The sequence below is a fragment of the Xiphophorus hellerii genome, chromosome 11 (genome assembly GCF_003331165.1).
Source record: "Xiphophorus hellerii strain 12219 chromosome 11, Xiphophorus_hellerii-4.1, whole genome shotgun sequence".
Taxonomy (NCBI): Eukaryota; Metazoa; Chordata; class Actinopteri; order Cyprinodontiformes; family Poeciliidae; genus Xiphophorus; species Xiphophorus hellerii.
The window spans coordinates 6,896,850-6,916,067 of record NC_045682.1 but is presented as its reverse complement, the minus strand read 5'-3'; the positions used below and the strand labels follow the sequence as shown (position 1 = coordinate 6,916,067).

General features: G+C 37.9%; 1 protein-coding gene across 4 annotated transcripts in view; it reads left to right on the top strand.

The window, feature by feature from the left end:
* The first annotated feature begins 681 nt into the window (after positions 1-681).
* The window catches only part of mcama (melanoma cell adhesion molecule a), a 62,934-nt gene continuing 44,397 nt past the window's right edge, over positions 682-19,218 (top strand). For 2 of the 4 annotated variants that reach the window (XM_032576169.1, XM_032576168.1), the window contains exon 1: positions 683-836. In XM_032576169.1, coding sequence (XP_032432060.1) covers positions 773-836 — 64 coding nt within the window. In that variant the 5' untranslated portion in view covers positions 683-772. Of the gene's footprint in view, positions 837-4,408; positions 4,566-19,218 lie in introns of all 4 variants that reach the window. The other 2 variants (XM_032576171.1, XM_032576170.1) reach the window with 2 other exon arrangements.

Sequence of the window (19,218 nt, the reverse complement as noted above, 5' to 3'; positions counted from 1 at the left end):
GTTGTGAAAGAGAACCGCAGCAGCTGAAAATGTAACAAATGTCGCAGTTGTGGTGCTTAGTCAAACCGAGTCACACCTCGGTTTGACTGTAATAAGTCTATTGTGAACCGCTCTGGTGAATGCTAAAGGACATGATCCGAGGAAGCTAGCAGAACTGCTTCATCCACAAAAAGCAACCTCCGCTTGAATGTTGTGATTCTATACACAATTAATTTCACCTCCTTTTTGCTCTTTCTCCATGTTTACATACTAAAAAAAAATAAAAGCTGTGTATTTTGTGAGGTTGAGGCGCAAAACTAAATGTCTGCACTTTAAAGATAAACCATATCAGGCCCAAAAACTCTTTCTTTTTCTTTTTTTGTTATTCTTTTATAAAAATATTCTGCATCTGCAAAATTAGACCTAAAAGGACTCGCCACCTCCAACCGATACGGGAGGAAATAAGTTGTGTGAATGCAGCCAGCGGGACCTCAAAGGTGTGGCGCGATAAGGCAGCCATGTTTAATCTCAACCTTAAGGTCTTTCTTCCAAGAAGAAATGTGAATTTGGAGCAGGAGAAACACAGATAAGCTGCTTTTTTTTTTTTTTTTTTTTTTTTAAATGCAGGAATAGGAGGAGGACCCCGGCAGGACCTTAATTGCGTCCCTCCCCTTTTCCTCCCTCCTCTTCTTCCTCTCTCCTCCGGGCTGCTGCCGAACTTCTCTTCCACACCGACTCCACTTGTGTTCAGTTTGTGTTTGGACTGAGTAGGAGAGAGGAGCAACGAGAAGACATGGCTTTCCTACGAGGAGCGTTTCTGCCGCTGTTTCTTCATATCTTCCTGCTGAACCGGAGCGGTGAGTTAAACCGCATTTTAACTCCTCTTCTTATTATTTTTATTTAAAGAAAAAAAAAAAAGTTTCAACCAGACAACAGACGGCAAGTTTTACTGAAAATTTAGCTGCTTTTTTTTTTTTTTTTTTTTTTGTGGATGCTCTTGACATTTTTATGCGCAAACTCGTCGACGCCGTTCAATTATAACTGCGTGCTAAATAACAACAACAAATAAAAAAAAATCTCGCTTTGCACTTATAATTGCAAACAGATAAGTAAGCATGTCCAGCTGGTCTAGTTTGTTCTTGTTTAACTTTTAGTTTGAGCTTTTTAGACCTTAAAGTCGGGGCGTTGTAAAAACCCTGAAAGGTGTAATTAATTACTTCGTAATTGATGCTGCTCATTAGCACTCCGAGTCCTGGCTTCAGCCGATAAAAGCCAGTTTAAACACTCTGACATGTGATGGGTGTTTTTAAAGGCGTGTGACCTTGTGCTCTGAAGTCTGGAGAAGTTATTAAAGCCTTAATGCTCCTTGCTGTGGAACCACTGTTCTTGGCCGCAGGGCTAAAACTGGATGGACTCAATGCAGTTTGGGTTTTGTTAGCCAGTAAATGTGATGGAAAGCTTTGTTTTACACTCAGTGTGGTCATAATGTTTGTTTCTTTTCATGCCTGCTGTAATTCACTTGTTGTGGGAAATAGTTGGAGGTGATCTTTTTTTTTTTTTTTGTAAAAATCTTGCTGTAGTCTGCAACGGAAACATTTCTTACTGAACTAGTCTGCAGTATTAACCCATAAATAATTAAAGTGCAGCTCCACGTAGCCCAGTATCTGTGCATTTGGGTTGCTTTGTATCAAGAAGTGTTGGAATCAATGGTATCAACATTTTGCAGGTTATTGAGGAGAAATTAACTGTGATGAAAATCAGAAGAAAAAAAAAAAAGCAAAAACAGATAAAAGTAAGAGTTGTTTACCCTCCCTTGACGTTTGTTGGTCAGGAAGTGCAGCGGAGATCGTCTCAGGGAACCATTGCTGGCGGCATTGTCACAGCTCGGATCTGGGAATGACTTCAAACCAACTTAACTGTGTTCCAGTTCCAAGTTCAAAACCAGTGGGTGGGTTGGTGGTGGTGGTGGGGGGTGGGGGGTCTCATTAAAATGCTCAGTGACCAGGCTTATGGGAACCGCCTCTTTCCAGACAGAAACCGGATTTTTACTGTTCCCAGTTTTAAATACGACAAGAACAAAGACCAAGCAGAATCAAAAGCAGTCGCCATGCATGTGAAATTTGGTGAGCGTTTCAGTCAGGAAGTGTTTGTTTGACCTTGTCACAGTTTATTTCTGATTAAGCTTGTGCTACATAGATAGGGCGTTCTTTTTGTAGTTACAAGTTAGATTTTCCCTGTTTTAAAATACATCAAAAATTTCCTCTAAAATCAGAATTCCAGCTCTAAAACAGATGGGGGTCCTCAAACATTGCTGCGCTCAAAATCCAATATGGCTGCCATCCATGTCAAACTGAATATGGTCATTTATTGGCATTACTTTAAATTGCCTGTTGTCAAAGTTGAATGAAATGCCTTAGGGTTGGACGATATGGCTGAAAAACATGTCACAATATAAGCGTTTCATATTAGTCGATATCAATAATTGTCTTTTGATAATAATTGATAAAAGATTTTTTGTTTTAAATATCTAAATTATTACCAAACTGGTGGCGTGACCTTTCCCGTTTTAGCCACAGCTTTCACCTCACCGCATTGTTTTCTTAGTTTTAAGGAGTTATGAGAGACAGTGGCAAAACCTTAAACTGCTGCTGTGCACGTTACTCAGCAGTTGTCGCTAGGTAACTGAAGTCGGGAGCAGGTTGTTGCTTGGTAACCAAAGAAAGATTGATGCCACCAAACCAGCTTAGCTGGCCTTTCTTGTGAGTCATAGTTCAGTGAATATTCTATATATTCCATCCAACCGTCCGTCCGTCCGTCCGTCCATCCATCCATCATCTTACATGGTTAACCCTAGTGGGGTCGCCAGGCTGCTGGTGCCTATCTCCAGTGGTATTTTGTATGTATTGAGTATTGAATATTCTATCAGATGTATTATCAATTGATATTGATCACTTGTCTGTTGCAATATACCCCTAACAGGCTTCCTTGGTGAGGTCTATGAGGTGTATAGTCGGGACAGTAAGCTCAGACATATATGCACCATTTTGTGCCCAAACAAAAGTTGGTTAGAAAAACTACAGAGGCAAAATTACCAGGACCCAAAAGCAGTATATTATTGGCTTCTGTTGCTAGTAACATTACAACAATTAGCAAGTCCAAAAAAATGCTCAAATGATGGGATGTTATACAGGACTAAGCTGCAACGTCTGCAAAAAGCCAATCCATAACTGCTGCAAGTAAAACAAACTGAAGGCAAAATATTTCTGTGTTTTGTGTTAAAACACTGAAGCAACGTTTTCACTTAAGGAGGTGGTTTAGTGTAACATATGTGAAATACTTTGCAAGATAGAGATTCTCAGAAGTGTAGATAACTTTCTTCAACTACCACTACCACTACCACTGTTACACATGCATGGTAGCCATATTGGATTTTGATGTTGGGGTCAGTTTGAAAATTCAGATTTCCCAAATTGGGATCCTGATTTGTGAAACGTTTCTATACAGGTGTGTGCGATATGGACTTAGAATGCTGTCATGATATTATGTGGTACTATTGTGACAATGATAAATATTGTGGAAAAATAAACAATTTATTACTACGTTTTAAGGTAACTGTATTACCTGCATGCCATTTATACACTGCAATGCAGTGTACAAGTGTAAAGTGTAAAGGCTAAGTATGGTTCTACTTCTGTTTAAAAATGGTGGTACTTGTAGTGTTGGTCTCGATCTGAGCTGATAGTTAAATGGTCAGTTTTTGTGTTTTGACCAGTAAAGAACCAGCAGCTTGATGTGAAAGTCCAGTTACGATGATATGTGTCCATGTGCATGCTCGTACTCCTCCTGGTTCTGTGAAACCAGTCAGAATCTCTCTTTGTTGTTTTTTTTCTTTTACAACCTCATGCCTCATTTCCTCTAATTGCTCCGGTTCTGTATTTTTGCCTAAACTCCCTCAGTTAAGGCTGCAGCTCACTGTATCTTTATCGGATCATTCTGCAGAACATTTTACGCCTTATTAATCCACAGATACTTTGAATAGAGATGTGTAATCTGCCCAACTCCGTGCAGCCCAAGGTCCTGCATGCAGATGTGTTGCTTTGTCTGGAACACGCTTGAGGTATGCGAGGTATTTGGTTTGGGACTTTTTAAACAGAGAAGTCACTCGCCAACCAAACATTTCAACTCCAAATTTAGCTCATGAGGATTTGTTGACAGAAAAACAGGTTGGTAACTGTTACGCTAAGTAGAGTGAGGTTCGAATGCATTTATTTCCTTTCACTCTTCAGCTACACTTAAATGATGTAGATGGAAGTTATAGCTGTCTTTTCTTTGTTTATTGGAAGGAAAATTTGCTCTGGTCAAGCTAGATAAAGAAAAACAAAAAACTTGAGATAATAGTTACCAATGTTTTTGTCTCCCTTTCCTTTAGAGGGTTAATTGGCGTGGTCAGCTGGGGACAGGATCTAGGTTTGATCCAGGACTCCCTGTCGGGATTATTTCTCCTAGCTGGCCAGGGAACGTCTGGGAATGTCACAGAGGGAAGAACGTGGTAGTGGAAACAGGGATTTTGTTTTAGGCATAATGTTGTAAGTTATGTTTCCACATTTTTGTCTTTACCTTATTGGTAGAATCTTGTAATGTTACCGTTCTTCACCGATCACCAGTTGCATTATTCCTTTTCAAAATGACTTTGCCCATTTTCTGGCTCGTTTAGTTTAATGTGAATCACATCTTGTCTGAAGGAAATGTCATTTCTGAACTAGAAAAAAAAATAATTTCAATAAAATACAAACTTTTAATGTAATCTATTACATTTTACTGGCAACTCTATAAAGTAAAGGATTAAGCAGGTATTTTAAGGAAGTGTTTTGAAGATGTCAAAGAATCTGACTCCAATTTTTGGTTCCCTTTCTTATCTTTACAAATTTGAATTTAACCTATATATTTTCAAAATTTAATTCAATCCAAATTAAAAAATACTTGATAGATCCCGAAGGAAAATTAAATAATAGGAGGATGTAACTTTTGTGAAAAAAAAAAAAGTTTTTTACGTATTCATTAAATTGTCACCATGCCATGACAGTATAATGTGAAACAGATAATCATTGAAAAGATCAATCTCCTCCTATTGCCATCTGAAGAAATGCACTTCTGACTAAGAACAACCAATCAGAGCCAGGAGGAGGATCTTAGCGCTGTCAACCATCCTCATGCCTTTGCTGTGCTAATTGCGGAGAAATAACTTACTGTTAACCAAAACCGTTTATCGCCAGTCATCGGTGGCCATGCTAACTAGCATTAGCATTCACAATAAGCTCTGCTAGCTGCAGTGTATCAGAGATCAAGGGCTGGGGATGAGCAGCGCCACAAGGAGGGTGATTGAGAGCGTTAATACCCCAAAACAGGACCAGTTAGGTTAACTGGTCTTTAAATAGTCCTTTATTTAAATGAGAAAGTATTAAACCTCCTATCTAAACTTTTCCTACCCAAGTGGAAGCCTCCTTCTTTCTCTTTGTCTCACAACAGGACAGCACTCTCAGTCCCGCCCTGATCCCCTGTTTTTACCCCATGAGCCTCGTCTTAATTGGGTTACCTCCATTACATCCTCATCTCCCCTCTCCCTCCTCTGGAGAAGGAGTAAGCTGTCTGTTTCTGGATTAGGTCGGGGGGGGCCACTCCCAGAGACCCCGGTTCCTCCAAATAACTTTTAAATCAGGCACCGTCTGAACCGCCCTGCTCCCTAACTAACCCTGAAGGACACTTAGTCAAATACAGTTTGAGGCTAAAAGCGTTTCTCTTGTATGGAAATGAACCCAACCGGTGTGTGAGGAGAAGCCCAAACATTTAGCCATTTAGCTCAGTAGATACAGCACACACACACACACACACCCCCACACACACACACTCACAAACATTGATTTCAAAGTCCAGTGTTCATCAGCATGATGGTCATGTTCTCCTGTAATAATGGGTGAGTGAGCCGCGCTGTTGTGCAGTAAATCTCTGCGTTGGCAGAGCTTTTATGTTGACATACACAGACAGGAAAGGATGGGCTTTTTAATCCATGCTGTAATGAAATATCTCTAACTAAACAAGTCTTCATCCTTTGCTGCCTTTAAAGGCAGGGTGGGATCGATAAAGTCGCTTTCTTTCTGTGCAAAGTAGCTTTTGCAATCAGAACATGGACTGGCTGTTTTTTATGCTGGCAAAGTAAAGCTACTTACAGTAATCTCAAATTAGACAATAAATATGTTCCTACCAGAGGTGGGTCGTATCTAGTTGCACTTACGTGAGTAACTTTTTGGGGAAAAAAAATATGTCTAGAAGTATTTTTACTAAGTTTTCCCTTACTTCTTATTTGAGTTATTTTATTCAGAGACATGTCTACTCTTGGGCCTTTTACATATGTAGCAAATATCTCTGCCACATCGTTTAAAGAAATAATATTATACACACAGGATTGCTTTCAGAAAAGTTTTCATCCAATGAATCCGCCCAAATCTGGCCTGAGCGTCATTTTAAATGTGCCAGACCCATAGGGGGCAGTGTACCATAAAGCTGATACCTATGTCAGCCAATCAAATAGCTTCAAAACAACCTCAACTTCCTGTTAGGAATTGAACATTGTGTGAGGACATTTGTTTGTGTGTCCGGTCATACTTCATGTTATTTTTTACATCTGTAAATTTTGCGCATGCGCACAGTGCTGGAGGGCAAAAGACTATGGGGCCCCATAGGGGACATTGGTAAAAAAAATTTTTGCGTTCCCTCGCTGAAGTATTGCATTCCTTCGCAATACTTTAGCTTTACCTCGCAATACTTTTGCAAACTTACAGACATAAACATGCAGTGAATAAATACATTTTCAATCAGTTTTTTGCACCACAGAGTTAAGAATAAACACTGAGGCTCTTTAAATGTGCATACATTTGAAATTTTAAATTGACATTTGTGACTGTTTACAAAATAGACCAGCAAATATTGCAGTAAGTATATTGCAAGGTAACACAAAGGTAAGAAAACATTTTTCTCATGTCCTCTAGAGCACTCCGTAAAAGACGATTCTTTTACTTGCCTTTCAAACAAAATGAAACTTGGAGATGTAGGTGTTATTAATTTATTGCCGTGTGCCACAACAAAGGGAAAAATAATGCAGAAAAAAATGTTCAAGAATGACTTAAAACCACTCAAATTCTTCTTTTTCTCCCTGTTGAGTATATAGATATATTGACGTATTATTTGTCATAGACTGTTTCCCACGTAGCCACACAAACACAGATACAGAGTTTTATTAAATCTTCACTTTGGTTGGAGTTTAAAAATAATAAATTTTAGTTGTATAAAACTGAGTTTTTGTGTGGATGAAAGACCAGAATGCATAGAAATGTTTGCCTACATGTGGGCTCGCCCTGACATCAGGAAACTCTACCAATGAAAGTACAAGTAACTTCCCTGAAAGAAGAACAAGCTTGTTTTAACCAAACACAAAGATATATACAGTAGATCAGATACTCAGAACTTCATCTGCCTGGTGTTTTAATGATCTCTAGTCTCTAAATACGTTTCCTTTCTGGTATGTCTTGGCTAAGTGCACAGCTTTGGTTCGGTCTCCTCCAATTAGAGCTGCTTTAGATGAATTGTGACACTAAACCAGTTTCTCAGTTTTCTCCCGGGGTTTCTTGAAAATCTGTCGTGTAATTTCTTGGAGAGCTTTCATTCGCTCCAACAGCCAATCAAGAGCGTGGGATGACTGTGGGACGGTTGCCATTCTTCAGCTGCAGCTCTTTGACTGGGCAGTGCTCACTTTTATTCTTGTCTGGCATCACTACTAAAGACAAACCCTCTGAAATATCTTTGGCTTTCTCCCATCTAAAAGCTACACATATTCATGGCTGTACTGTCAATTCTTTAAAAATATTTTGGTGTGGACATCTATAGATGGATTTCTGTTTTTCTGCTGTTTTTTTACTTTTTATTTATTTTTTTACCATTGGAGCAAACACAAAGGTAGATTGATCTGAAGATTTTATTTGTGGTGCTACCTGAGACTAAAAACCAGTGTCTGTGACAGACTAACGACTATTTGACTGTGACTGAAGTCGTTTTCGTTGGTCTGTGAGGATTTATTGCCAGTTTAGCTAAAGACAACATGAAGGATGAACAGTTTTTACCAAAATGTTATTGTTGGCAAAATTCATCGGGGCTGTAATCTTTTTTTAATCGCCATTCCATTTCCAAATCCTTGCATATAAAGATTGTACTTTTGTTTTTTTTTTTTTTTTTTAAATAAATGGAGACAGAAAACCGCCAGTCTAAAGATAAGTTTGAAACTGTTGGGATTGAATTAGCTACAAAATTCAAAGTGAAAAAAGAGAGCAAAAATGATTTAGCTCATATTTTTCTTAGCTTTAGAGTTACTATTCTATATTTTAATTGGCTTTTAGAAGAATAACATAAAAACTTTCAGTTGCGAAAGTTAAGGATAACAAGCTCTTGCTGCAAGGTCAAATGGAAATAGACTCTGTACCCAGAAAAAGTTGTTTTTCTCCTTGAATTCAAACCAGAAAACATTTTCTTATTTGTGATGCAATACACATCTTTATATATATATATATATATATATATATATATATACATATTTGTGGGGGGTTGTGTTTAATATGTTTAAGTTTAAAAAGATGACCCAGAAAAATAAAAAGCTGTTTGGTCTCCTTGTCTTCTTGTTTTTTTAACAGATAAAATGACTTTTCTATGGCAACGCTGATTGTGCTGTTGATAAGAATATCTAGTTTTGGAAACTTTATGGTGGTTGGGCCTATCAGTTAAAGTAAACACAGGCTGGTCTTTCTTTATCCGTGTCTGGGTGCCTGGGAATGCCTCCGACGGGCTTGTCTGCATGCTGGAGGAGGTGTGCAGCTGTTGGCTCCAGTTGTCCATGTGGGATTAGTGCGTTTGCCTGAGTGATAGTCGGCCATGACAGCCATATAATCTAATGTATTGGCTCATTGTTTTCATTAAAGAGAGTGTGCTGTTTGATCCCGGCAGAATTATAACGCTGCTGCCCCGTAACTTTCAGGCATATGTCAGCTAATTCAGCCGGCGCGCAGGTCAGTGTGTGGAGCAATCAAATCCCACCTTCCAGATATTTAATCTGCTTACTTTAACTGAGCTTCTGTCTACATTGAGCAGTGTCTGTTATCGCACACAGAAGACTAAAGCTGTAAATAATAAAAGGTTAACAATAATAATAATAATAATAAAGGTTCACAGTTATAATCCTTGTCCTGTTTGTTTAGGTTTGAATAGGAAACATTTCTAATGAAGCTCAAGGAATTTTAGTTAGTTTTGTTGTTTTTTTGTGGATTAACCACAAACATGTAACATTGTTTTTTATACACACTCTTACACTAACGTGTCTCCACCACACTTTACCGTTGTCGATGCGAGGAGCCGCCGTATTGGATGTCAAAGTTTTCTTTTGAGAAATTCTCTGACTTTTGAGTTTTGCCCCGGAGGTTCTAATTGATTTTCTGACTCAGAAGTCAGATTTTCCCAATTCTGGCTAAAAATGAAATGTATGTTTAATATCTCCTCTGAGAATGTTTCCGCCCAACTTCCAAAAGTTTTGAGCAAACTTTTAAACTCTGTTAGATGCTCATATAAAATTTCTGTTCAATGTAAGTAAACATTTATATTTATCTTCAAATTGACCTGTAAGGCTTTATGATATTTGGTCTGGTCCTGTGGACCCAAACATCATTGTAAATGTGTAGGGAGTGTGTCAGGTGTGTGGTCATCAATTTTATTTTTCTGAATTACATTCTTCACAGAAAATGACCCAAGGCCAACGAGTCTCAGGTTAAAAAAAAACAACAAACTCTAATTGTTTTGCTATTATAAAAAGCGAAAATGGGTCCCACACACCCGAACAGATAAGATGTTGCAAAAAAAGAGGGAAAAAAGAAGAAAAAAAAGTGAATTAGCCAAATCTACTGGTTTGGAATGAATTATCTATATATATTAGAATGGATGTAATTTTGTTTAATGTTGTCGTTACGTATGGCTGTAACAATTAGCCTCAGATAAACAGAGAGAACCCTCTCCTTCGCGCTGAAGGTTTGGACTGAAGCTTTTCTTTTTCAAGTTTTGTCCCTCTGGTAAGGCAGAGACTCACCAGTGAATGGGAATGTCCGCTATGTCACAACTTATTTGTCAAGTGTGCTTCCATCTCTCCTTTAGCGCTTAAACTCTTTCAGAAAATACAAAAACCACCCCAATCGTGTGTAAAAACGTTTTAGCGAAATTGATAGTTGTTTCAAATTTTGCTGTTTCCATCAACTGTTTCTTACTCATACGCATAAAACAAGATGGAAACGTTGCTGATGTTAAGCTTATTTTCTATATTTCACTTGTGGTTCACACTAAATGAAATGTGTTATATAACTTTAATAAATAGAGTTTATCAGCAGGAGGTTTCTTATTTTGGTTTGATCAGTGGTCATAATTCTTCACATTTTCCCCAAATGTGAGAGCAATGTCAAAGTAAATATGCAGTTAAATTACAACATAGGGGAGATTTGAGTCTTAATTTCTTTGAAAACAAATTTAAAAGCATTCATTTTATTTGGTACAAATTGGCAAAGAGAACAACTGATCAGTTTAACCCGCCTTGTCGTTTGTTTTTTGCCGTGTGTTTTAAGCCGATCATCAGATGTTCTGAATCATGTTTTAGGAAAATCAAAGAAACAGTGTTTAGCTGGCAGGAGCAGAACTGACAGCCACCCTCATGCCTGCGTTAAAGGCGGCTCGTCTTGCATGTGTAGGTTTGAAGTCTGACTGGGGCTTTTAGACCCAGCAGCTGCTTCTGTAGTTTGATCCAAACCCTTCTGGGAGGGAATTTCTTCCCTATCGACTATCTTTCTGGTGCTGAAGAGCTGCTTGAAACATCCTCGACTCGCTATCCTCAGAGCATATCTTCCGACTTTACGAGATTGGAGACGGTTATTTAAACGCACTCAGGAAAAAACGCAAACAGCTAACGAGAAAGCTGGTGTTCTGGTCTCAGAAATGTGCTCCGTGTCTCCTGTAACAGAAATGATTTTGTTTTTGTCTGTTTTGCTGAACAGTGCTTAGAGGCCTGTGCATCTGAATCACAGGTATTGAATTTGGCTGCCCTGCATGCACAGGATTGATTATTTCTGCGCAGCAGTTTGAAACGGTTGTGAAGTATGCAGAGGCAAGTTTTTACTGGCCTTGATCCTCCCACTAGCTTGATTTTTTAAATAGGTATTTCTAATGAATGCTTATTTCGCAGACATTATGCTTTATATACACGTCATATATATTATACTTAGAATTCCTATTTGCATTTTCTGAGCCATTTGAAAGAAGGTTTGTTTAAATTTGTTTTTACATGTTTGACCAAGCTAGTCAACCTATTGATTTTGTCAGTTTCAGTTTATTTTTTATTTTACATTGTCTGTTAATATACTCCTAATTGCCCTGACTGAACAAATTCAAGTTTTCCATGTTGGATGAAATTTGTGAAGTTGTGGGTGTATTTAAGTAAGCTGTACTGGTGAAGAGTTATCAAATACATTTTTACTTCAGTACATTTATGTCTTTCTTTAGAAAAAGAAATGTTTAAAGTCAGTCCAGCTGTTTTTCTGTATCTGATTGGAATTGGCATATATTAAATCTCAGTCATTGGTGTCACAAGTAAAGAAAGTCGGACCATTTGAAATGAATCACTGCAATAAATGAACTTTCCAATAAAGAGATAATGAAGAAGCAAGTAGAATTTGCATTATTTTGTGAATTATACGTGAAACGTCTTGCATATGAAGAATAATATTTGTGAAAAAGTAGATTAAATCAGGGATGTGTTCATGTTAATGAAAGAGAGGAGTCTCTTTCTTTGTTTTAAAACAAGACGTTCATTAGCCGTGCTTCAGTCCTCAGCAGATCTGGCAATTTGTCTCTGAACTATGCCCAGGCAAAATTGGCCATCTGCACATGATGTCCCTTCATATTTAGAAGGCCCATCTGTAAGGACACATGGCACTCTCCTGGGCCGGGGTCCAAGTGTTGGCAGAGGCCCCGCCGGAGCCAAAGGGGCAGGGGAAAAACACCCTCCAGTGAGAAGCTGTTCCTTCCTCTTTTCCTCACTTTTCTTCAGTCTGCAGAGCCTAAACAGCAGCTGCTCACACCTGACGCCCAAAACCTCGGATGGACCACATTCTGCAGGGTGGGGGGCAAGACCGGATTCACGTTACAAAGAAATTATACAAAAGGTCTTCGCCTGCCTCCCGCCTTTTCCAAGTCTTAGTTCCCTCCCCCCCTCACCACCACCACATCGTGTCTCCTGAGGCACCTCTCTCATGCCCCACGTCTTTGTTGTGTTTTTGTTTTCTGAGTGTCGTGGACGGAGCCTGGGAATATTTACTCTTCCTCGTAGACAACAGTTCTTTCAGGAACAGCAGGAGTGCACATGTAGCTGCAAGAGAACCACAGTTTTAATTTTTAAACTAGCTTTCAATAAGAGTTAGTTTTATTTAAACATATTTTTAGATGTTACCATGCCTTGCAGTTTTTCTCTGCAGTTTCTAGCTTCTTGTGCAAATATCTCAGTAAACTTAAAATAAGACAAAGCTAACTTACAAGTAACTTTTCAGCAATATAAATGTTACTTGTATATTGTAACTTTAATTTGATGAGAATTATTGATTTCCATCAAATTATTGATGAAAAAGTACTAGTTCTGTTAGCAAATTATTTCACTTATAACAAGACATTATAAGTGAAATAATCTGCCAATGGAATTACCGTATTTTTCGGACTACTAGCCGCTACTTTTCCCCCATGCTTTGAACCAGGCGGCTTTTAGCCCGGTGCGACTTTCCCGTGGATTTTTCTTCAACCACCAGGGGGCTCTTTAGCAGGAAGTGAATCATTGGAAGTCAAAATTGGAAACCAAAGAAGAAAGTGCTGATTTTCATTTAGACCAAGCAAATGCTAGCAACAGGCACGACGGAGAAATGTTTTCAAACTCATACCCCCTCATCATGGAAACAACACGAAGAAGTTCAAATGATGCAGCTTTTAAGTTGAAGGCTATCGATCTGATAGTACAGATCGATAGCCGCTGCACGTATTATGCTTGACGTGAACGAATCCATTTTTTTGGCGTTGGAGACGCAGGACTGCGTCCTTAATATCAGGTTTATTAAGGACACAGCCCTCTGCTGCGTCCTTGTGGAAAACCGAGAGCAGCGGAGATACCAGCGGCTAATAGGCCGGTGCGCCTTGAATATGTATGTTTTCCAGTTTTTAAAAAAAGCTATGTGGGTGTGGCTTTTACTAAGGTGCACTTTATAGTCTGGAAAATACGGTAGTACTTTTTTTAAAAATCAGTATTAAGGAATTATTTACTTAAAACAAAGTCCTGTAAGATAGGTATTTCAAGTCTACCTGCAATAAGCTTGATCAAAATTAGATAAGACATTATCTAGTTACATAACTAAATAATAAGGTCGAAGAGACAGTGAAATGTTTTTATCTAAAAAAATAACAAGGGAGAGGTCAATAGGTTAGCTATGCTAGCTTGACTTTGACAACCTTCACTTGTAGATCTGCTGCAGAAAAATAAGGTGGCCCACAAACCATCTCTCTGCCAGATCATCAGTAAAGCAGCTGTTTAAATTAACTACTGAACCACTGCTGTGTTCACTTATTAATAATCGCAAAATAAACATCAAGCCTGAAAACATTTAACTGTAATGTGTTCTTTGTGTGGAAAATGTTTGCGTGTTTTTTGCCGTTGGATCCCAATACTTGAACGTAATCTCTATGTTAGCTAATATGGAGCTGTTGTCAGCCAGTTGCTACGGCAACGGCTTTGTGTAGCCGACACGGAAAAAAGAAGAATATGAGTGGTTTTGAATTGTTCTTCAGCGGTTTCTCTCTTTGCTGTAGGACACCGCACTAAATGAATAATACATGCATCTCCAGGTTACATTCTGCTAGCGGATTTGATTCGTCTTTTTGCCCTCCAGCGTTGTGCGTATACGTAAAACTTCCTGTTGCAGACATTAAAATGCTATGGTGGCCTGTACATCTAGTGTTGCTCCTAGAAAAAATCCTACAGATTCCCAACAATACGAGGTCTGATTACGTCACCTGGAGCGTTGCATCATTCGGTCAAAGTTACCCATTAATCAGTTGAGCTGTAAAAAAAAGCCTCCTGTTGAACTCTGTTAGCTGCAGAGTGGAAACCTCAGAGACCTCTTTTCTTCCTTCGGGCCTGTTTGAAATGTGACCACAGGACTATGTCACTGCTAAGAGCTTACACTAGTATCTTCAAGCATGTTCTCTGGTAATGTATGCAAGATAAATCTCCTCTGCGAACAATGCACATGCCACAGAGCTTCTCCAGTAATTGCACTAGGCGTCCCCTCAGGCCTCGTCATTGTTCAGAGGAATGCCACGTTCTCTGATTACTTTTGTTGCTGGGTTGTGTGTCAAACTGCCAAGTCATGTGTGTCACTGTCTCACACTCAGAAAAGCCTCAAGAGCTTGCAAAAAGTAGATGTTGTGCTGCGTGTCATCCATCACTGCGGTTAAGTTGGGAAGCGATATCATGGCCGCGTATGATGGATTTATGAAAATAGCAAACATGGCAGGTATTCTTCGTGTCTCCCTGATGTTTATGGGTCAAAGAGTGCAGAGGCTGCTTTCACAGAATATGAGACAAGAACAGAAAACACTCAGATTACAGGTCATGCCTGAACGATTTAATTCATTTTGAGTTTCCTCTAGACAAGTGATGTCCAAACTAATCACAGGCTGCAAAAAGTTATAGTTTTTACAAATTTTAATATGCAAAAATACTTGCTAAACAATAAATGAAACACTCATGCTTCAATTGCAACAGAGTAGTAATTTCTTTTTGCAAAAAAAAGGGATCATTTCCTAAACATTTGCTTAACATTAAACATCAAATAGTTGCAGACCCAAATCATACAACTTCTACAGTTTTTTTTTTGGATCCATTGTTTTCTGATTTTTTTTATCTAGAAAAAGTTTAGCCTATTTTCAGCCCCAGGAAAATAAACTAAAATTTCTACCTTCAAATGTAATGAATAGGGCCGGTCAAGTCTGCTTCCGAGTACAAGTTTCCGGATTTATCCTGTCCCGTTTCCCCTGAAGGCAATGTGGCTAATAAAAGATAAATATTTTGTGCTATTCTTAATATTTTCCAAGATCGATCTTTTTCAGCAGAAATTTGGCTTCAATACTTTTTAAAAACTTCCCAGCAGCAGTTTGGACCAAGGTTATAATCGTTTTTCAGTCTAGTTTACCTTTGTTGGGACATTTTGTTTGTCTAAATCAGTTAATTTGAACTAGTTTTTAGAGCGTATTTGCTGCTTTTTATTAGTTATAATTAGTTAAATATTGCTTAGTTTCAGTTTAGTTTTTATTAGTCATAGCAAAATTGTCAATTTAGTTTTGGTTAATGTTGAGTTGCAGAATTCAAAAAAGTCGTAATATTGTATTGTGATCTTGTGTCTGACTGGGTAATAAATACTCAACAGAAGTTACTATTTTCAAAAGATTTATTCAATTATTGTTGAAAAACCAACAGATTCTGATGTTTTATCCCAGCTTCTGCTGTCGCCATCGTGCGGACTGGCGCAGGTGTTTCCAGAAGGAGAACAAAGTACCGTAATCTGCTGACAGCTGACTTAAACTGCTTGAGTGGGGAAAAAATATCAATTAATTTCACATCAGTTCGAAAGGCCAATAAATAAATTCATAGACACAAAAACAAAAGATATTATATGTATAATTTCAGTATGTTTTAGTTAGTCTTACAAACGCATGATACAGTTTCGGTTAGTTGTAGTTTCTCTCCATTAATGACCTTTTTTGTTTATTTCAGTTAATGAAAATGTTTTTCCAATTTCAGTTTTCATTATTTCATTAGTTTCAGTTAACTTTGTTAACCTTGCTTTGGACACTACCGCTTTGGACGCTACCGCTTTGGACGCTACCGCTTTGGACAATGGCAGGTTAAGTTAGACTGGTCAAATTTCATGCTTTCGAGGGGGAAACCCTGCAAACAAAACAGAGGAAACGAATCTTTTGCTTCAATTTCAAGTTTTTAGCCGACATTCAGTTTTGTCTCTCCTTCCCTGGAGATGAAACGACGTCGCTCCTCCATTCTGGCGGAGCTCCAGCTGCCTGAAACATAGACTTGCGTGCAGCCACATCTGTTGAGCTGAAATGAAATGTGTGTGAATGCAGGCTGTCTTTGATGGCTGGAGCGACGTGTCTGTGCTGGGTGTGTGCGTGTGTACATGAATATTCACGACGACCCTGGGGCTCACCAGACCCTCCGTCATGGTGTTTGTCTCCTGCTAATGGGCTGTGCCATGCGCTGAGCCTGGCGTGCAGCTGGCACTTTCTGAACCACGCAGAATTAGCTGCTTCAAACCAACCAGCTTATTGGAGAATTTCACGGATTTCCGGAGAATTTAAAGCATGAAATTTGCACATTAGTCTATTTCAATATGGCACACCGTGGAAAACAAAGTTTGTTTAATGTTATGCATATTGTAGGAACATTGTTTCTGACTGCAGCTCGGCAATAAATGGTAGCAACTCACATTTCATGGTTGAAGTGGAGCTCTGTCCTTTAGCCAATTAAAGATCCAGACTAATTGTTTCTGTCTTTTCTGCTGTTCAGTTAGTGGTTGCAAGGCATTTGTTTGGCAGATTCCCCAGAGGAACAATCTCTTGGTTTAATCGTCCCTCAGGAGCAACAAGAGGGGCAGAAAATCTGCCCCGCCGGGGGAAAACAGCAGCTACTGTTGATCCAATCCTGGAATCTGATGGAATGTTTTCACTCCGTTTACATCTTTGCATGAGGTGGACTAACAATATTTATCCCCAATGTTTATTTAAAGTGCCACAATCAGGAAAATATTTAGAATTTCATATTTTAAATTCTATTTAAATGTGTTCTTTAAATAAAAGATTAGGGGTGAGTGATTGAGGTAATTTGTGGTCCTACTGTCATAACAATAAGGATTATGTTTAAAAAACCGATTTATTACTTATTTTCAAACACAAATACTTCTCTTGAAAAACATTTCCATTTGAAACAGACTATTTATGTCACTAAGCTGCACACAGTAACTGCATTTAATTATATTTTCAAATGTAATTATATTTATTGATAATTTTGTGGAACAAATAGTGGAGAAAATGGTAAAAATACAATTTCAGATATTACTGTCAGTGCTGTTTTTAATTTAACATCATTAACTGAAATTTATCGAAACAACGATAAGTCAATATTATCATGAAGTTAAGAAATTTTTTTCAATAAATGATAAACAATATGATAATTGGCCACCGCTAAGCTGCATACTATATTAATCTTTCAATAACATAGGAAAAAAAATAAAAATATAAAAGTTATTAAAAATGGAATTCAGTAAGTGCTAAAAGCTCATAAAATAGTTTTGTTGTTTATTTTCTTCATTTATCTTATCCTGGAGGCCATCATGTATTAATTTAAAATATTGTGGTTTGTCAAACAGATGCTAACATCTGATTGGTTGCATCAGATGCAACGTGATTGGTCTGCAGATGTCAACTGCAGACCAATCACGTTGCATATAGTACTGACTTTAACTGGAAAATATAATTTATATGCAGCAGTGGGATATAATTAATTGACATAAATACTTCAATATTTATATATATGTTATCACATCTGATAAATGTGAATTTACTAAATTCTGATATTTATCAAAATAAATTATTGATATTTCTGAATTTCCAATGTTATTAGAATTTTAATGTAAATTAAATATGTATATATTGACTTTATTGTTTAGTGTTTTGCGGCAAATTTTACCGTAAATATTTTACTTTCACACATGTGAAATGAGTGTAAAAAAATCTTCAAATGAATCAAACTCATAATCTGAACTTGAAAATACAGTATATGACTTATGCAACATTTAAATTTGAGTATATTTATTTAGTGTGTAAAAGAATATAAAATATAATAAAATAAAGCAATGGTTACACAAATCTTTTCCACTAAGGCTAAGCAATGTATATTTCAGCTTTAATAAGTAATCTTATGTTTGTTTAGTTCATAGGTATGGCATGATCAGTTTCTCTTAACCACTCTTCAAAACGGGAAAGAAGAGAGAACACAGCAGGATGGTAAAAGAAGCAAAAACAAAATCTCACCCAGTGGTTATCAAATCTTCAAAATAGGTTATTTTAGGGCTTTTGTTCCCATATTTAGCAGAGGAGGCTGTCTCTGACAAAACTCCAGGCCTTGTTTTGCTTCTTACTGGCTTTTCAGACCAGCTTTGCCAGCATCAAGAAGAAGAAGAAGTTGACCTTCTACTCCCAGCTAAGCAATCTTAGCTGCGGTGTAAACACATGAGACAATAGCAAATAAACACTTACCTGACACTTATCTTAGCAATCAGTCGCCGAGGGTTAACGTGAGCTGGTGAGTTTTTTGCTGGCACCCCCACACAGATGTCATTCTCTGTTTCAACAGCTTCTCCATCAGATTTAAAGGACAACGAGGGCAGAAAAAGAAGAAAGAAGGAGAATTATGGTGTTTTCACACCTGATAGTCTGGCAGATTCAATTTGATTGGGGACCAAAATTGCAACATTTCATTTTCGTTGATGAGGTTCTCTTTCACACTGCACTGTGTCAAACCAAACTGCACCAGAGTTCACTTCAACAGTACCGACACCTAGGCCTGTAGCAATAAGCAATAAATCAATTAACCGCGTGATCAATTAAAACAAGCTCCGTAATTTATATTTGCAAGATTTATTTATTTATTTTTTCTCTCGTTCTACTAAAAACTGGACGACAAAAGTTTTCAGTCTGGAGTTTTGGTCTCATCTAGTCCTTTTCTTTTGGAAGGACAATTTTGTTTACACAGGCTTCATAGTTCATGTAATTTGTTATTTCTGTTGTTTTGTTTATTTATTTTGGGATATTTAAGATGTCTTCCAGTTCCAGTGTTAAATATTTGTTTAAATTTAAATCTTTGAGAATGTGTTCTTGTGTTGTTATGCCATTACCATCATATGACTTGAAATTAGTCTCAAATAAAAGTATCATTGCTTATCGCAGTAGCTTCTACGACAGTTTTGTGTACGCATTCAGACCTCCACAACCGGACTTTCT